This window comes from Phaethon lepturus, unplaced genomic scaffold, assembly GCF_000687285.1.
Source record: "Phaethon lepturus isolate BGI_N335 unplaced genomic scaffold, ASM68728v1 scaffold12469, whole genome shotgun sequence".
In the NCBI taxonomy this organism is placed as follows: Eukaryota; Metazoa; Chordata; class Aves; order Phaethontiformes; family Phaethontidae; genus Phaethon; species Phaethon lepturus.
The window spans coordinates 49,378-68,151 of NW_010565591.1; the positions used below are offsets into that span (position 1 = coordinate 49,378).

Consider the following 18,774-nt stretch of genomic DNA (forward strand, 5'->3'; position numbering starts at 1 on the left):
TTCAAAACCACTCTATAACCCTATCAGATATTTTAGTACTTGCTTTTAGAGAGAGTTACTCAGCAACCACTTCAGCTGTTTGTAGAATGAAGCATTGTTATCAGATGACACTTCAGTATAGCAGCACTCACGCTTAACACTGATAGTCGTGCACATACACAAGAACATGTTGTCTTTTTTTCTTAATAGTGGTTAAAAAAAATGTTAAAAGAAGAAAGCAAAGCATAAGAGCCAAAGAGAGAACAGGACTCTTTCTGCAGCGCACAGATGTTAATAAGTGGGTATTTGACATGATACACTGTAATAGTGCTAAAGGAGCCATTAAGATTTATTGAGTCGGTCTGTACTATGGAGACATTAATAAGCGGATCTTATCTTATTAAGCGGAACATGTTGTTCCGCAGCATGGGCATCCCCAGCATCTGCCACCCTTACTCGTCCAACCTTGCTGTCATGTTTTGCATGCCACAGACACAGCGCTTATTTCAGGGTTGTACCAAGTTGGTGAGACCCACAGGCTGCGAAGACACCAGAAGAGCCGCAAAGAAAATCCAGCCATTTCACTAAAGCAGCTGGAGGAGCGGGGCTGCTGCAGAGAAACCCAAGGAGAACTAGCACGTCAGATAAATTAGGCTAAAGGCATCTTGATTTGAAGCATGTTGCTGAATACACCTCTCTACTTCAGATGGAATTCTAGCTGCACTCTTCAGGTAATTTATTACACTCATTAAGTACCACAATCGGAGACCCTGTCTACAGTAGCTAGTTTTATGCACTTCAAAAATGTTAGCAAGTCACCCCATTACATCTTAGTCATGAGACTAATGCAGATTACTTATTACTTCTCTTGGCAATCACATAACACTTGTCCTGAGAATGAAAGATGATGCCTTGACAATAATACGCTATAATGTAATAACCCTTCACATGTTATAAAGTGCAGCACTTTTTCTTTCGAGGATCACTAAGTGCTGGGCAGGCATTCATTAATACAGCCTTGCAGACCCTGGCGACACAGCCACCCCCATTCAAAATTCAGCCACCATGCTAATGTCCCCGTGCGTCTCTACACAGCGCCCATCTCCACTGCTGCACTCAGCACAGCCCTCTGAAATACCGTCGCTTCCACCCTCGCCCTCCGACGGAGATAGCTGCAGGCACAGGATATCTGCTGAAACATTAACGCAGAGAGAAGTAGGTGTTGTTTTAATATCCTCCAGGCCAGTCACCTGAAGAATAGAGCAGTCACCTGGTTTGCCCAGGGCCACTCAGCAGCTGGGGAAGAAACGGGAATAAAATCTAGCAGTTGTGGTTCTGCTCAAAGCAGTCATCCCTTGGGGTCCCTGTGAGAGCCTGCAACCCAAATGCAGAAGTAATTGCTAAATACTTAGTAACCTATACAATTACTTCCATACGTCTGTCAGTATTTCATGCCCTGAAGGATGAGTCAATAAATGCCTGAGATTACAATTATCATGGTTTTCTATTCACTGGGAGACTTAGACAATGTGCAGCCTAAAAAGATTTTTCTTCGTACTGAGTATTGTCAATAGGAATTACTAACTGGCTTGAGCGTGTTGCAGCTTTACCAGCATGCCGGTGGCGGAAAAAGCACCGATACTGGTGCAGCATCTGGGCAGGTCTTCCAGGATTTCAGCTCCAGCTCCTGGATTCACGTATTCAACATCTAGCTTTCATTAGTGGGAAAAAGAAGTTTCTAGGCTTTATGGTTAAAAATCTGAGTGTTAAAAGTGGAACTGAAAACCTCAGGAATGAAGGCTTGCAAATGCCCCCTCCCACCTGATCAGGATTTTTGAGCATTTTGGGTGCAGAACACACCGTGGAGGTGACAGGTGACCAAAAAGCAGCTGCCGTGCCCGCTCTGCATTCACCAGGATGTGAATCAAAAACTGCCCAGAGGAACCTATTTGCAGGGCACCAGAAGAAATAATGATGACATTATGCAGCCCAGCAGGCGGGCAACACCTTTTCTGTCCTATTCAGCTTGCAGTTTTTCTCTTTGCATTTAGAGCACTTCCAAAACCCGGGTTGTTCTTTCAACATCTGATACACTCTCCTACTCTTTTATGGTTTCCAACTGTTCTCTTCTGCTTGTTCTTTACTACTTCCAAATCAATAGTATCCGTATCAGCATCAAATTCCTGTGTATTACCCCTCTTCTGGCGGCTCCCTGTTTTGTAATCTTTCTCCCCAGAAGTTCTCTTCAGGAACTGTTACTAAACAAATGCTTGTGCTATGGCTTTTCCCACAAGGTTTTTCCCAATGACAGTGCCAGTATCTGGGTGGCTTTATGCCTTCAAGAGGCAAACAAATGCCATCCAGTAATGCCAAAACTTTTATCTGTTGGGTTCATGGTTGGACTTGATGATCTCGGAGGTCCTTTCCAGCCTTAATGATTCCAGGATTCTATCTTGATTATTTGGGTCAGAAATACAGAGCATATATCCATCTCCCTCCGTCCTCCACATGCAGACACTTAGAAATTAAGGACCAGAAGGGACCTTGGGACCACCCTGACCCCAAGCCACCACCCCGCTCGAGCCACATGAGCTTGTGGCTGCTAGGCACACAAAACCTTCCCCATTCATCATCACTGCTCTCCATTTCACAGCATTCCCTTTCCTTCATCTCTAAATCACCTAAATTACATTGTAATAAAAAACAACCTTATTTTTGTTTGATTCCTACTCAGCACAACAGGTAGCATTATTAATAATAAAAGCCATGCACTGAAGGTATTATTTTACTGTTCTCCAGAAAGAAATAAAAGATTATTTCTTTTTGTTGGGCTCCACCCCTCTGATTTAGAATAAGCCACCATTGTCAGGGTCAAAAATACTATCAACTTCATCACGGGGGTATATTTAAAAATAAAAAAAAGAATGCAGCATAAAACAAATTATGAGCAAAATAATCTAAGACTATAAAGCTGGGCAGTAGCAAAGACATGGACACTAGAAGTCTAACTTACTTTGTGGTTTGGGTTTTTTGGCAGATTGTTGGTTTTTTTAATAGACAAAATTGCTGGTGATTGCAGCATTGAGTCTGAATTACATTATCTTCCAGGATCTAATCAAGATCGACACCGTCTTGATCAATACAGTTGTAAAATAAGATTTAAAAAAAAAAGTACAACAAAGCCATTAAAGAAATCTTGGACGGCAGCAAAATAATTTCTTGTAGCTGTAAGTGAAAAATGAACTTTATTTATTTCACATTACAATCAAATAGTAATATGTCTTGATGCATATGTGCACGCATGCATCATCATTATTTGCTTTATTCTTATTGATTTTTCCTTCCATGGGCCAGCTCTCCAGGACCATTGTGCACCAGCGTCACTGATGTCCACGGGGAAAAGAGGTTTCTCAGCATTTCTGACAAATTATTCCTTTAAAGTTCAGACACTTCCATCACCCACAGAAATGAAATACGCATTAGACTTATGAGAAATCAGCCTCATCTTCGGCAACTCAAAAGAGCAACCCATGAAATCTAAACAGTTTAGCTGCTACTGCATATAGTCACATAAGCAATGAAACAACTGTGTTAGAACTGTCCCAGATGGGTACAGCATTTCCTGAAAACTAATTCCCAGCATGTCCCAGGAGCCAGCTTACAGACAGTTACCCATTTTGTCTTTCCAAGTGGAAAGGTCACCAGAACAAATACTATCAGGAAGTAACGGCGAGGCAGTTCAGCTGATCTATTTTGAGCATCATGACAAAGAAAACTAATTTAGTGTTATAATTAGAAACATGGAGAGGAAAAAGCTCATTTTGGAGAAGTGCTGCTGCTGGAACGTTAGCATTGGTGCTGATGGAGCTAATCAGCGCAGAGGGGTGGAAGAGTGAAACCAAATTATACATTTATCATCTTCATGCAAACCAGGTTTGACTTTGCAATTGTCTGCAGTTGGGAAGAAGTTCAAGGTTTAAAGGTGACCTTACAAAGGAGTTTTTAAAGAAGTAGACTAAACAAACAGTGTTTCAGGACTTTTTTTTAGAGCTTGAAAACCAAAACCACACATCACAATCTTTTTTGTTCATATTTGATGACTACTTTTCAAAGACTATCAGCCATTTGTGTGTAGTTCATATTTTTAAATGTATTTAATGTTTCTTATTAACGGCTGCAAGAATAAGGCTTTTGCAACTTCTTGTAATTATGACAAGACCCATTTAACTTCTTGCAAATGGAAATACGACATGAATGAGCTGAAGTACATTGGAAGGACTTTCAAACCTGTAACGTATTTGTTTTCATTTGTCTGCTCAAGAGGTGCATTTGGATGCTCTCCAGGGGAAAAAAAAAAAGAAAAGAAAAAACACCAAAACCACCCCAAAAGGAGTTTTCAATTTAAAACAGATACAAACTTCAGGTTTAGTTACACAAATCCTATTGTGTACCCAAATATGACCAATTTGCCTTGCATTTCTCTGGGAGTCAAATCTATTTTTTTCCTGCTCTCACCCTCGTGACATTTCTCACCCCAAGTGCCCCTTGGCTGTCTCAGTGCTGTTGTTTGTAAAGCTATGCTGTAAAAAAGATCAACACAATGACCCAAGTTAGAAGTAATTACCCAAGAATAAAGAAGGAAAAAAAAGGCCAAAAGCAGTGCATCATGTCGCTGCATAGTGAGACACAATTGGGTGATGAAGGGTGTGTACTTAGGGGAGATGAAGGAGAAAGAGACAGCAGGAGGGAAGAAAAAGTGAACAAGATGGGCTATCGTGGGTACAAAGAAAAGACACATTTCCATTCACTGCCACGCTACTTTCCTTCAGTATTTCTTTACCGGATTTCATTTTGGGTTTTCACAGCCTACTGATGTTAATCTTTTGAGGTAGCTGACTTGAAGGGGAAAGACAAAAACACAGCAACATTGGAATTCCCTCTCTCAGAGAAAAGAGAAGTGGAGCACTAAGATGGAAGGTGAGGTCCTAACTGAAGCTGGTTAACTTCAGCGATGGTGGTGCAAGTCTGGTGTCCTACCAGGGTTATTTGAAGTGCTTTTTCACTGCCTGTGGCTCCATACCTTCATAAGTTCCTACTTCCAGAAGGGTCCCACTCCTCTCCAACTCCAGAAACTCCTCCACAGTCAGAAAGTTATAGTCCACACCAGGCACTTCTCCTTCTCTTGGAGGGCGTGTTGTGCCTGAAAGGAAAAAACAGCACATTAATATAGTTGTTTTCTTATTAAAAGGGACAATAAAAAATGATCATAAAGATCCAACAGTATCTGTAAAATAAAATTTGGTGAGCTACGCAGACAGCAGTGTCAAGAATTCACTTAGAAGTTAGGAGCCCACCTGAAAACAAGACAAGACATAGATCACAGGTTGAGCTGGTGGTACCAGTTGTTTCACCCAACAACAATGTTTTTGATATTCCCAGAAAGACTCTCTGGCAAAGAAGTCTCTCGTATCACATGCAGAAACACAGCTGGAAGAGTTTGATATCTGGGAATACGCCAGGAATTACCTTCCTGCTATTAGCATACTCTCTCATACTTCAACTTCATTAAAATTGCAATCTGTATTCTCAGATAAGGCAACTTCTTTCTAGCTTTCGTTATTTCTGTATCACTTTATCTCACCAAATATTGTTTCACATCATAAACATCTTTTCTCCCTTATTTCTTATTATTATTTTATTTCTATTTATGCTATTATTTTTTATTCAGCATTAAAAAGTAACGAGACAGTTTTGATGCACCGTTCACACATGCTCACTAAAGAGACAACTTGCAAACTCTTCTCACAGTTCACCTGTAAACTCATTCCAGTTTGAGAAATACTTTTTTTGGAGTAATAATCCACACTGAATCTCTCTCTAGCACTCGGCAATTTAAATAGTACCCATGGAGAACAGGGCTCTGATCACCGCTACTCCGCCAGCTCTGAAACTCTTCTCCCTTCTGACCAATTTACAGCCCTTTGAAGCATGGTGTAAGAGGAGGCATTTCAGGACTTTTTGCTAAGATGGCTTGGGCCACTGCATTTTAGGTCACTGAGCACAGCTTAATTGATTAGGATCAATTTCTGTTCAATTGCCTTTATTTTCCATGACTCCAGAGGCTAGCAGATGGCTGGATTCTGTACATCTGAGATCAAATATAAATGACAGATTTACAGATGGTACCAGAAACTGAACTGTAGAAGAAAGAGTGGTGTTAGAGAGTTGAAGGTGTCCAAATGCTGTGGCCGCAACCAATCTGCTGCCTTGGGAATAACCTTAGAGATGTGGAAGCCATACCTAACATTTAATGAAGCATGATTTCTCACTTCTGTGGGACTCTTCCAGCCCCTGGGCAGCGTCTTCTCAGTGCATACAATTTCTTAAACCCTCCATAAAAGGACTGAAGAAAGCACAAAGAAGCTGAGCTTCTGGAAACTAATTGGGAAGATTCCAGCTCACAGAAGTTGAAAGAGCATAAACGTACCGTGCCTGCATCTGGCAAATGTTTTCCTCAAGTGCCAGGGAAGCAGAAAGTCTGCTTATGCCCTATTCATCTGAGATACTGCTCAAGAGGTCAGTCTTGACAGAGTGACACCCTTGAAAGACTATCACTAGATTAATTTCCTTAATAGACATCCACTTTCGCTAACATCCTCCATTTCTTGTTTCCGAATAGAAACTCTCTCTTTTTTTTTTTTTTATATTTACCATCAGCCTTCAGATAGAAAAAGCACAGGAATTTATTGACTATCATTCTTTCTCTTGGAGCTGTGTGAATAGGTGAAGGCAGAAGAAGGAAAAGCAACAAAGGGGATGGAAAAAGTGATGGATATCTTCACCCTACTAGCAGAATTACTCTTTCTTATTTGAAAGGATTCAATTTTGCATTCTTTGTATTCTTGAATCCTTATAGTAAAGACTATATTTTTACCAAGTAGTTTGTAACAGAGGACAAGATGTCTTTCACAGATCTAGACCAGAGAAATACTGGAACTGCACCACATGCCGCTCTCTGCCCGAGTGCCTGCGTTTCCATCTGGATGCAGGCAGCGAGGCTGAGCGGGCAATGCCCACGCAGGTCCCTCCCTGGCACGCAAGGAGCACGCACGGAGCACGCACACACCCAGCAACTGGGATGAAGGGTCACAGCCTGGACGCAGCATCTCCTTCCTAAGCACCAGCACTGCTGTAGATGTTCAGGCTGTGAGGACCTTCACCAGAGCATCGTGGCTGTTGACCACTGCCAGGTTCCCCTAGACCAGGCCGGCGAGAGGGAAGGAAGAAGAACGAGAAGCTTCAGCGGTGAGTCCCAGGATGTGCTGTCGCATGCCTGGAGCACAATGGAAGTCAGAATTAGAGTCTCTAGTGCTCTGTCCAATGCATCAGCCAAACGTCACCCTGAGCCATGCGGCACGTGAGCTGAATGACAAAGATCGGGACATACTTTTTCCCAGTAACTGACAGCACACATTCAAGAGACACAAAGATCAGGGAACTTCAGGATTCATTTTACTTTATCTTTTAAAGTCTTCTTTTCTTTATCTATATCTTCCCACAGAGAGTATTTATTAATCTTTTTTTTTTCCTTCTGAATTTTTATAGTGGTGAAATTGCAGTCAGCAGTTTACTAGTGCTGGCTGCCTATTTGACATGACAATTATATCTCTGCCATAATTCCTCTGAGCGATTTTAATGGATCTATTTGTTTCATCTCAGTGTTCTTAATTTCCTGAATATGTTCAAGTCAAAAAATCGCAGATGTGCTTGCTATCAGCGCGATTGCCTGCAACACACGCTGAATGCATTAGAAACGCCGAGTCACCGCGTAAAAGAAAAACATTACATCACAGAGAAAACATTTGTCACCTCGCGTCGGTCTCCAGCAACAAACAGAGGGAAAATAAAAACTACACCGGTTAGGGTATCTTATCTGGGCAAAGGCGAAGAACCCAACAACTTTCCATGTTGCTGTCTAGAGCAAAGATTGCTTGCAGATGCTCGGGCTGTTATCCCGCTTCACATCTGAGCAAGTGTTACCGCATGCAATTCAGAAAGGCAGGGGGAAGGGAAAACCCGCCTCCGTTTTTCTTGTAGCAGAATGACAGGCTGCCGGCTGGACACACGCCTGGCAGATGGCATTTCAAAGAGTTTTCATGAACCATCTGGGATGTGTACAATGATTACAAACCACACTTACAACAAAGCCAGAAGGGCTGCTTCACCAGGAGGGTGGGGGGAGAGGGCGGGCGGAAAGAAACGGGGAAAGGGGAGAAAATTAACAGGCACGTAAGCAAACTCCATGACTTTTCTCAGGAACAGGACACCAAGAATAATCGGCACCTTCTACCCTGAGCCTTGCATGGCCTGAAACAACTGCTCAACTACTGCGCAGCAAGTGTGCGCACAGCCCACCAACTGCAGGCTGCAAGCTACCGTTCTGCTGATAAACTCCAAATTGTAATTAAGTCTCCCATCATTAACATGACTTAATTATGCGCAAAGCATAGCGTGTGTCTCTCTTCCCCCTTTGAATTGCATTTCAGCATCCTTACTACAGGATGGTCGTCACTGAAGGAGAGGGCTACGGAGATGACCGTACGTTTTATCAGAGCTAACAGCGGATCAGATCACTGCTAATGGCAGAATTAATTGAGCACAGCGAGTGCTGTAGACGGCCCAAACAGGAGTTAAGATACTCCACTAGAAAAGGCGAGCCAATCATATTTAAATATGTTAACCTGCCTGCCACATTTGCACTGAAATATTAACTGGCATCAAATCTTACTGCCATTAGGTAGCAATTTAGCTAATTAATTTGAGCTATGTCCCATGGTGTGACTAGCTCAGAATTGCTAATGCTACAACAAGAAGGAACCAAAAGAGCAACTGAGTGGTTACCGATTCCTTCCGCACATTCAATGGTTCATAAACTTCCACTTTTATTTGGCTGGAATGTCCCACAACATATAAAACTAGTTAGAGACACTAAATTCATAGGGGAATTGCTCAAATCTTCTGCAAACACAGCAGACTTAAGAAAATAAATAAACAAATAAAAATAAGGCTACCAGTTAGCATGGCAGGTTTTACCTTCTCGGTCTGGGGAAGTAAAACTACATATAACATGGGATGCCCAGCTGTTAGGCAAAATGTTTGCCCGGCTGTTCGTTTGGTTATCACACCCAAGCTAGCCACAGCCTAGTTTATTCAGGCATCGTTAATGTTTGGGCCACAGAAGATGGATCTCATCGTGGGCTGGAGACCCCACCTGAGAAACTGCTTCTGGACACAGGTGAGGTTGCCCAAGCAGAGCCTAGTGCTGTACTTAAGCTAACTAAATTAAAGCTTGTCATCCATGCCCAGAATAACTGGACTGTGGCTCAGATGTCCTGATGATTGTCAACTATTATTCTGAATAATTTAAGTGCCCATTTAAAAGACAAATTGCTGCTGCTGTTGCGTTGCTTATAAACCATGCTGACAATTACCCAACATGAGCCTCAATTATAGTATGGCCAGATTGTTAATATGTGATTCAGGGGCTGTTTAGCTCCTTATCAATCTATCAGGGCCTCATGTTAAACTGTTAATAGCCACTGATGCCCTGCTGCTAAATTAATCAGAATCTTGCTTATTGTAATCTAAAAATAAGACTTCAAAGGGGCCATAGTCCCTTAAATTACTTTCTTGTTAAAACAAAAACAGTTCTTAGGCAGTAATTCTGTTACTATGCACCTAAACAGCCCCTAGCAAGTCATTTAGAAGTTGACTTCTCAAGTGCAGAACACCCACATCTCCCATTTGCAAAGCAATGATTTCTGCAAACTCCTTATCCAATTCCACTGGTTGGCAGTGCTAATCTGGCGAGCCACCAAAATACAGCTGATCAAACCACCGGTCATTTGCTTCTCATCTCCACTGACCAGCATCTCTTAAAATTTCAGATAAAGTGGGAGTGTACGCTCAGAGTAATGATATAGTTGCTACAACTGTATTTTATACAATCTCAGGTCACCGGTGGTTACCAACAGTGAATGGAACTGTAGTAAATAAGGTTTTGATGTGAAGCGTACAGGGATGCCACTGACTCACAAAGCTGCAACGCCAAGCGCTGTTGCGAGGGTTTGCCGAGAGGCTGTTCGCAGGCGGGTGAGAAGGAAGGATGCTGTCCTTGCCATGGCTCACGAAGACTGATATTTTTGTTCATTCAGCAAGAAGAGACTGCTCACATCACCTACGCTGAAAAAAATCTTCAGCTGTCAAGAAAGAAACGTATTAGAAAACAGCCCCTCTTCCCTCTGTGCTGTGTTTAGAGGTCACCTTCTTCCCTCATGTCACAGGATAATTTGGAGAGCCTGCTTTGGCTCTCCTGCATCTGTCACCTATGGTGCCAGATAACTGGAAGGCAGGACAAACTCCACAGATCTGCTAATGGCAAGCGGAGAGGGGAAAAGACAGAGACAACCTGGTCTGTCTCCGGAAGAGGACACCTGATTAGCAGCCAAGCTTAAAGCGGAACTTATCTGCAGCACAGTATTAGAAATAGCCTTATCTACATTAACAAGAAATAAAGTGCAACCTATCTGTGAGAAAACATCGTACACAGAACAACTTCATCGTATTTACTTCTGGGGTTACCCCAACTAAGACTATTGGCTGATTTTTTTTTTCAACATCAGTAGAAGGAGTTGTATTCGGACACTGCTATGTTACCCGTTATGCACGCGTGTGTCCCCACTTACCTATGGTAAGGGGTAATTTATTGTTGTAACTACATAAAAATATGGAAGTTTCAGAAAGGTTTGGTCTGTTACAAACCAAACACGCTCGATTTAGAAATACAATTTTCTCCTGAAACTTGAAACTCAGGAAGTTTATTTTGGGATTTTAAATGTTGTCTGTCCCTTCACTAGCCAGGGACTTGATACCTATAACCCACAAGAACGTGACAAGCATTCAAAGTCTCTCGGTGGCAGAGTAGAAATCCAGTCCAACGGAGAATGTCGTCTGTCACTAGAAATTAATTCACAGCTCTGTTAATGATGCATGCGCAGGAACAGATGCTGATTGACTCTTCCTGGCCACATAGACAACCGCAGTACTGAAAGCAAATTTCTCTCACCGTGGACTGCAGGAATGACTGATTAAACCCAGAAAACAGCTGACCAAGACAAATCTGTCCTTCTACAGACGCATTTCAGAGAGAAATGCATTTCATGGCTGCAGTCTAAAGTAATTTTTCTTCTACGGGGGAAGACGGAAAGGACTGGTACAAAGAGCTCAGTATCTCCTTCTCCCACCAGTCTTTCCAGCAACACTAAGTGCCCAAAGCTGGATCCCACAGCAGCAGCTTATCAGGATCCCCTCTTGCTCGAAGGACTGTGGCAGCCACACACACAAGCAACGGAAGGGCACCCCTCCGTGCACGTACCAGCCTCTCTCCTGCTTTCCGAGGCGCCGTGTCCAAGTTGCATCTCTCGTGTCCTCTCAAAGAAGTACTGACTGCCCGGAGCCTCCCTGGAGAAACGAGTCAGCCAAGCCACGCAGCAACAGCTCGGAGTTTGTATACCCTCCAGGGAGCAAGTTATTTTTGTCCTTTTTAAATCTATTTTCGGTATTTCTGTAGCCTTCACTGCCACCAAATAAGAACATTGATAATCTTCAACGCATTTGTCCTTACAGCGTTTTGAGGTGGAGGAAGCGGGTTTCTTTCCATTTTATAGCATCAGAGCAGCCAGACCCAGGCTCTCAAAGGACTTCAGGAGCCTAATTCTAGAGAAATCAATGGGATTTAGGAAACCTTACAGATCAGGATCAGGGTCTAACAGATTAAAAGGCACAAAAATAACTTGCTGCTGTGTTGGGGCTTTGCAAGCTCATTTGTGTGTGTCGTGAAACACCATGCCGTGGCTACACAAAGCCGATTCAGCATGAGGGGGTTTGCTCTGGACTGCGGTATCAATTTAAAAGAAACTGATAATTACCCGATGACTAGAAGAAGTAAGGGTACAAAACCTGCCACACTCCCCAAGAAAGCCAGTTAAAAAAGACCTTTTTAAGGATCTGTGCCAAATATTCGAATACAGCACCACCTCCCTGACCTGAGAAGTACCACTGATGCAGTGTGGCGGTTGCTAGTGCAATTACAACCTCTTCATGTGTCCTTCAGAGCATTCATTTGCTTTTTCCTAAAGGAAAAAAAAAGTATTCTGGCATCAAATAAAACATGAATAAGTAAATGTTCTTGTGTTTGCAATAGCAGCAGCGTGCCTTCTGGATCTCTCGGAGTGACTGCTGCTACCCCACCAGACACCTGCAGCCAAATCCCTCTCATTTCCCACGAGGTGGGACACCCACCAAGAAGATTAAACTTCATGAACTAATGAGTTTGCCATTAATCCTGTGTTCATGGAGTTCAACAGCATGACATCCACTAATTTAAATTGTGAACTACTTATGAAAAAGCAAACTATGTACCTCCTTGGCGAGAAGACTTTTAGCTGTAACTATGCACAGTTTTATTCTAATATATGGATTAGTGTAATAAAGTGTAATTTCACAAATCAATAAAGCTGTAGTAATGAGATTGCACTGAACATTCTACTTTTAAATATTGGCACAGAAATGAATGAAAATTGCCATTTGTGTAAGTGTCTATGTGACTTATGGGAAGTGAAATTAGCTGAAAGTAAATTAACAGGGTGATTATAGACTTGTATTTATATTCAGTTTCTCTCATATATACATTTTTATAAGTCTAGATAATGCTACAACCATGACACATACCTTTATTTCAAAAGGACCACCTTTCTTCTACACAAAAATAGTCATAGGCAAAATTTCTAATGAAAACAACTATCTTGGGAAAAGCTACAGCTGAAGACAGTAAATTAAATACATATAGTGGATATTACAGAGCACCCTTATTACCTGGTTATTTTTAATGCTGTAGATCATGCACTCTGGACTGTCTCAACCCAAGCCTAACCTGATCCCTGTAGCGCTTGCTCAGGGCTGACCCACATCAGCCATCTCATGCCTTATTATGCAGAGGCACAGCAGTGCTCTACGTGGCATGCCCAAAGCAGCTGTGGAAAAGCACAATGTGGATTAAGATGACTATTCCATACAAACGTGCACATCTGTATTAAATACAACAGGCCAAAAGTGTGTGAGGGTGAGTGCTTAAAATCTGCTTTGACTAAGTCTCTGGAGACCTGCGATGCAGGGTCCCTCCCACGCAAGCAGCACTTTGAAACGAATACCTCATTGCCTTATTTATACTTTTGCATTATAGGAAGCAGTTTGTCTAGAGGTACAACCTGTCTTGCTTTTTATCAGCTTTTTTTCACGGCTACTTCCAAAGCTATCTGATTTCTACAAATTGCCAAAGAGAAGATGTAGCCCATTCTGAGAGTTTTGTAAGTCAGGGGCTAGCATTAAAGCCAAGCTCTGAACTGGTGAGTGGAGGCCATGAGTCTGGAGAAACAAAACACCCATCAGCTGCCTCTCACGTCTGGCTTTGTGGCTGAGCTTAATTAAGACATTGCAGTGTTAGAAATCAGTGTCCATTAACTATTGGATCTTCATGTGGCTTGTTCTAAGTTTTGAGGAGGTCATATTTGAGTAGAGTAATAGAATAGGTAAAAAATAAACCACCCTCAAACCTTTTGCTTGACGTTAGAAACAGAAGAGTGGGAGGAAAGGCTTTGGGAAAGACAAGGGGCCAAGACAGCACTTGGGACTGAGTGTCCTGCAAACTCTTGCAAGATGAATTGCCACGTCACAAAGCAGAGAGAGACACAAAACCATGTAAGTCAGATAAGCTGAGTTCACTGTCTTTCCAGGACTACTTAAGGGGTTTGTAAACACTGCACAATCCTTTTCATCCACCGTGAAGCGCTAGAGGAATTTCTCAATTTGGTGGAAGGCATGCAGTGGTGTCTTGAAGCAGAAACACAGCGAACAAGAACACAACAACCAGTTTTATCTTGGATTTTTAAAATTAAAAAAAAACCACACAAAAAAAGCAACTTGTTTGGGCAATATATGTGACTATTGAAACCAATGGAAGAATAAAAACAACACATCAGAATCTACTGTTAGCCATCTATCTGTAAATCTGTCTCACAGTGAGATTAGCAGTACATCTTCCCAGGAGCAAGACTGCCTGGTTTATTCCCCACAACAGCACTAATACACAAGCTGCCACAATTATTGGAAGGCAAAAACTTATCTCTTTTCTTTAAAACTCAGATACAAAAAAAATTTGATGTCCACAAAACAAGGTATCCTATTTTCTATTCTATTCAACGCTTCAGACATGTCCTATGAACAGATACTGTAATTAAGCACATAATAAATGGAGTATCCAACACAGACCAAACACCTGCAGTATTTCAAATAAGTTTTATTCAAACACCATGTTTGCTTTTGACACCTGCATACATACATGCACATATATCCATGAAAAGATAATTCTGCGCTTTCAAGCCATAGTAATAAATAGGGGATTATTTGATGTCCAATAGCTCAGCTGCTTCAACAAAGATTACTTACCTCCTTTGCTGTTTGTCTTCCAAGGCTGTTTGTACTGCCAAGATAAGTACAACACAATGTGGGTCACCCCTGGTTTGCTGTGATATAAAACTCTTTCTGCTGACTTTAATTGCCCTTCTAGCAGACCTTTAGTTTGCAGTTAAAAGTCTTAATAAAACACCTCACCTAACAGCATGTGCCTAAAACTAGATCAGTTCATTAGTCTAATCTCTGTAAAATTCCACCATAGAAAGAAAGAGTGATATAAAACCTACACATTTATCTCTGAGGCATTGCCTGAAGTTTGTTTCAGTGACCAACATCCAGTCTACTGAAAAGAGAGACTCAAAGAGAGAGGTTTATTTTTAAAACCAGAATATCATTCCATCACAATTCCACAGGACATCAATATTGTTAGTTAAACCAGTCTTTCTCCCTGAACAATGTGCACTGGAGATACTGTCTCCACGGTGTATTTTCTCCCTCTAGCCCAGGGCCATGAAATGCTATAAACGTAATGGACTTCCAACTGTGATAACCTCATCACACTCTTAGAAAGCCACAAGCCTCCTGTGCCTCTTCAATTTTTGGCTCTGCCCACTCAGCAACCCTTGGTTCAGATGGGTCTCTGACAAATCCTCCTTGAGCTCTGCTTAGTAGTTTTCCAGCTTCACATATTCGATACTGACCAACAAATGCAAACGTATCAGATACAGCAAGAAGTATGCAGATTATAGAAACACGCAGTGATGTGGCCATATGGATGCACTTACTGTAAAACTCAAGGGAAGGACTATAACAGACAGCAAATCTACCCAGCAATATGCCCATTTAGGCACTATTCCCTATAGATCCTGTCCCTTAATTTTACCTGTTCTTAACTGCTACCAATTTCTGAATTTTTTTCAGTAGCTCTGTATGCACAGAACATTTTAGCTCTTCATGATTGCTAACGCTTTAGCTGGTTGAAAACATTCTCCTGGTTTGCTTTCTGTGATGTTGTGATTAGGTAACTGCTCAGGATGCTGAAAAAATGCCAAACATTGAGAAGCTGATTTGTGTTTGAGTTTCAGATTCATCCCTATTGATAACTGGACATGTTAAAATGTAAAAGAAAACAAATACATTAATTTTTATTATTTTCTTACCTCACTAAAATAAAAACTATTAGAATATTTTATTATTTATAGTTCCCTTGCTGTAAATTCCACATTCCCAGCTCTAACAGAGAAAAAGCTTATTAATCCTTATAGCTTTGTAAGTGCAATAAAACACTAAAGAAAACACAAGTTACAATACATTTTCGTCACTTTAAATTAAAACATTCCCTGGTACAGTAAGCCTGCTGGTTAGGTAGCGCATACCTCTGCATCTCTGCAGTCTGAAGCTAACTGTCATGATATTGATAATGTATACAGGCTTCTCCATTGATTTTATTGCTTTGTCACTGGTACACAAATAATAAAAACCTTCCCTCCCAATCCTGTCATCACCTATGAATTTCACAGGATATACACCCACAGGGTGCTTTACTCTGACTTTCTGAAGCCAAGCACCACCCCTATAAAACACTCTGTGCTTTAAACCGGGGACAATGACATAGTGTTTGGCTTAAATGGTCTTTGCTTCATTTCATCTGATTATTTCTAGTTTTACCTTCTCTCTGTTAAATGTCCCCGTGTAGGTGTTTATAGCTCTGCGTTCACACAAAACAATCATTCCATGACATTATACACTTTGTCATTTTATTAGCTTCTTGCAAATTGTTTTCTGCAAGTGCCCCAATTTTAAGTGCCATTTCAAACTCATTTGATGGTTTACCAATGCCCTTCTGGTACTGACCAGCCACCAGACAACGCGAGACGCCACACAGAGCCGTAACGCCTGCAGCTCCCGCTTTCCCTGCGCTGAGTAACTGCAGAGTATCTCCAGGTCCCCTCTGTCACTGGTTTGAATCCAACATAAACGAACAGCACACAAAAATTATCCTCGTGCAACTGTCTGGCAGCCCAAACAAAATGAGCTGTTCTCGTCTTGCCTCCAATTCCTGACAAACAAAACCACTACCAGGTTTTAGCTTGTACCTTGTCAGCATCGCACCGAGGATGAGAAGTAATCCTCAACCCCACAATCACCTCCTCGGCTTGGACATGGTTGGTGGAAGACGTTGCGATCTGGGGTGTTAAGAAGATGGTTTCCCCAGAAATCTGCTTTCTCATGCTACTAGCTTAGTAACACACCTGCAAAACGAACACCTGAAAACACGCAATGAGATCTAGGCTTTAGGAAAACACGGAGATGAGATTCTCTCTGAAGTACCTGCACGTTATTTTACTTAGAGGATGGTCAAGTGATTATCAGAGAGACAGAATGCTTTTCTTCAGGACAAGGATGTCACATAGCAGACCTCACCAAAAAATGAAGCTTAAACCTAAACTTCAGCACTTATTTACAAAGCGTGAAGCATTTATCCTTTGACAACAGCCCTTCAGATGACTGACGTGGGTGAAACCGCGTTGCCAGACAGATGCTGGTACAGAACTGGTAACGGCACTTGCTGCAAACCACCCGCTTAGTTCAAAGCACACAAGTATCCCAACTGCTTCAAGGCCAATTTCCACGCTTCCAAGCTTTTGCAGGATAGCAGCTTAGAAGCAATAAATGTTTTGTGGATCAAAAAAAGAAACAAACTTTTACTTCACGGGGGGTCCATGCCGACGCGCTGGGCTGTGGAGAGCAACACACGTTTTCTTCACATCTGCTCTCACAAAGGTGACAACCACTAGCAGAGCAACATGGCAGTCAGGAAGGTTAGTAACATCTTACCTGATTTCAAGTAAATCCACAAGACATGGTTAATCAGAACCTTCATTACCCGACTAGCCGTTCGTTAATTTGTTAGGAGTCTAAGTTCCCCGCATGACAACATACAGATGTGTACTTAGAAGAAGTCATAAAGGAAATATAGCAACAAAGCTCTAACATTCAAGAGCATCATTGGCGATGTATCATTTTGTGACATTGGTACCATTTTTTTAAAAGAAACGTTTCTCTCACCCCACCCAGGAAGCATTGCAGAAAGGCCAACCAACCAGAGAGGAAACCCTGCTACCTCTGCAACTGCAGGATGAGGGTGAGCAGAGCCCAATGGCTGTGACATAATTTAATCGCAAGCATTTTAAATATTAAAAAAAAAAAAAAAACCAAACCCCAAACCCACTCAATCCTCCAACATCCATCAAAAAAATCTGAGCAGCTCCCATTCGTCAGTATATTCCCCTTCAAAATGCCTTCAGCAAGGTGGGAAGACGAGACTGTGCCCGTTTTTCAGCCAGGTTATGGAGGCGCAGAGCAGCCAAGCGGGCAGCCCACGCACGGAGCTGATTAGGAAGCGAAAGAGCTGAAGGTCACTTGTGTCACACAATTCTGTGGCTAGCAGACAGCATTTTGGGGCTAATAGCATTACATGCTCTATGATGCTGATCTGCTGAGATAAATGTGACAGTCCTCGGTGACAGCTTCATCAGAGGGAACTGCTGACTCAATATTTAGGCATAGCAGCAAGAGCTGTTTATGTACATACATTGAAAAACAACAGATGACTTCTGGAGCAAAACACATGGGGAAAATTCTCTCTCAAGGCAATACAAAAGAGCCGAAGTACATAAAGCACTTTCCGACAGTGACTGTGCAGTAAAGTAAATTCAAGCTCTACGTAGCAATCTTCCATTATCCCATATATTTTTAGCAATTCTGAGATTAATAACTGGGAAGAGCCAATAAAACAGTATTATAATAAGGGAATACACACCCTTTTGATGAACTGCCACTTGCTCCTTTCAGGTCACTTTATACCGCAACAGAAAATTTTAAGTTTGAAACATTCACTATAGCATTTTTCCTACCTCTATTGCCATTTGTTTAAGTTATGCCTTACACTTTCTAGATGAATGAATCACATTAATTATTTTATTTTTTCACTCTGACTGTCAAGCCAAATTAGGCTACTTCCAGAGTTGAAGAGGAAAATGCAATTATTAACACTTCCAAACATCCATTTGGCAAAAAAACATGGTGAGGGGAAAACACTGATACGAGTTGTGAGAAGGTATTTTGTCTATTGCACAAGTACCATCCTCTCCTCTTATGGCTGTAGCTCTCTTTCACCTACAAGAACTTCACTTAAGATAGGTCAAGGCTGTAAGCAAGTGTATTTGAAAATCACAGGTCCGAGACTTTCTTCAAAATACATGA

At 41.8% G+C, this 18,774-nt stretch overlaps 1 protein-coding gene across 1 annotated transcript in view; it reads right to left on the bottom strand.

Moving 5' to 3' along the window:
- Window positions 1–17,392, bottom strand: part of LOC104627124 (membrane-associated guanylate kinase, WW and PDZ domain-containing protein 1-like) — a gene marked incomplete at its 3' end in the record, with an annotated part of 66,080 nt that extends 48,688 nt beyond the window's left edge. Inside the window, exons 1-2 of the mRNA XM_010295234.1 lie at window positions 17,347–17,392; window positions 5,060–5,179 (exon numbers count right to left, since the gene is read on the bottom strand). Coding sequence (XP_010293536.1) covers window positions 5,060–5,179; window positions 17,347–17,392 — 166 coding nt within the window. The remainder of the gene's footprint in view (window positions 1–5,059; window positions 5,180–17,346) is intronic.
- Between the last annotated feature and the right edge of the window lie 1,382 nt (window positions 17,393–18,774).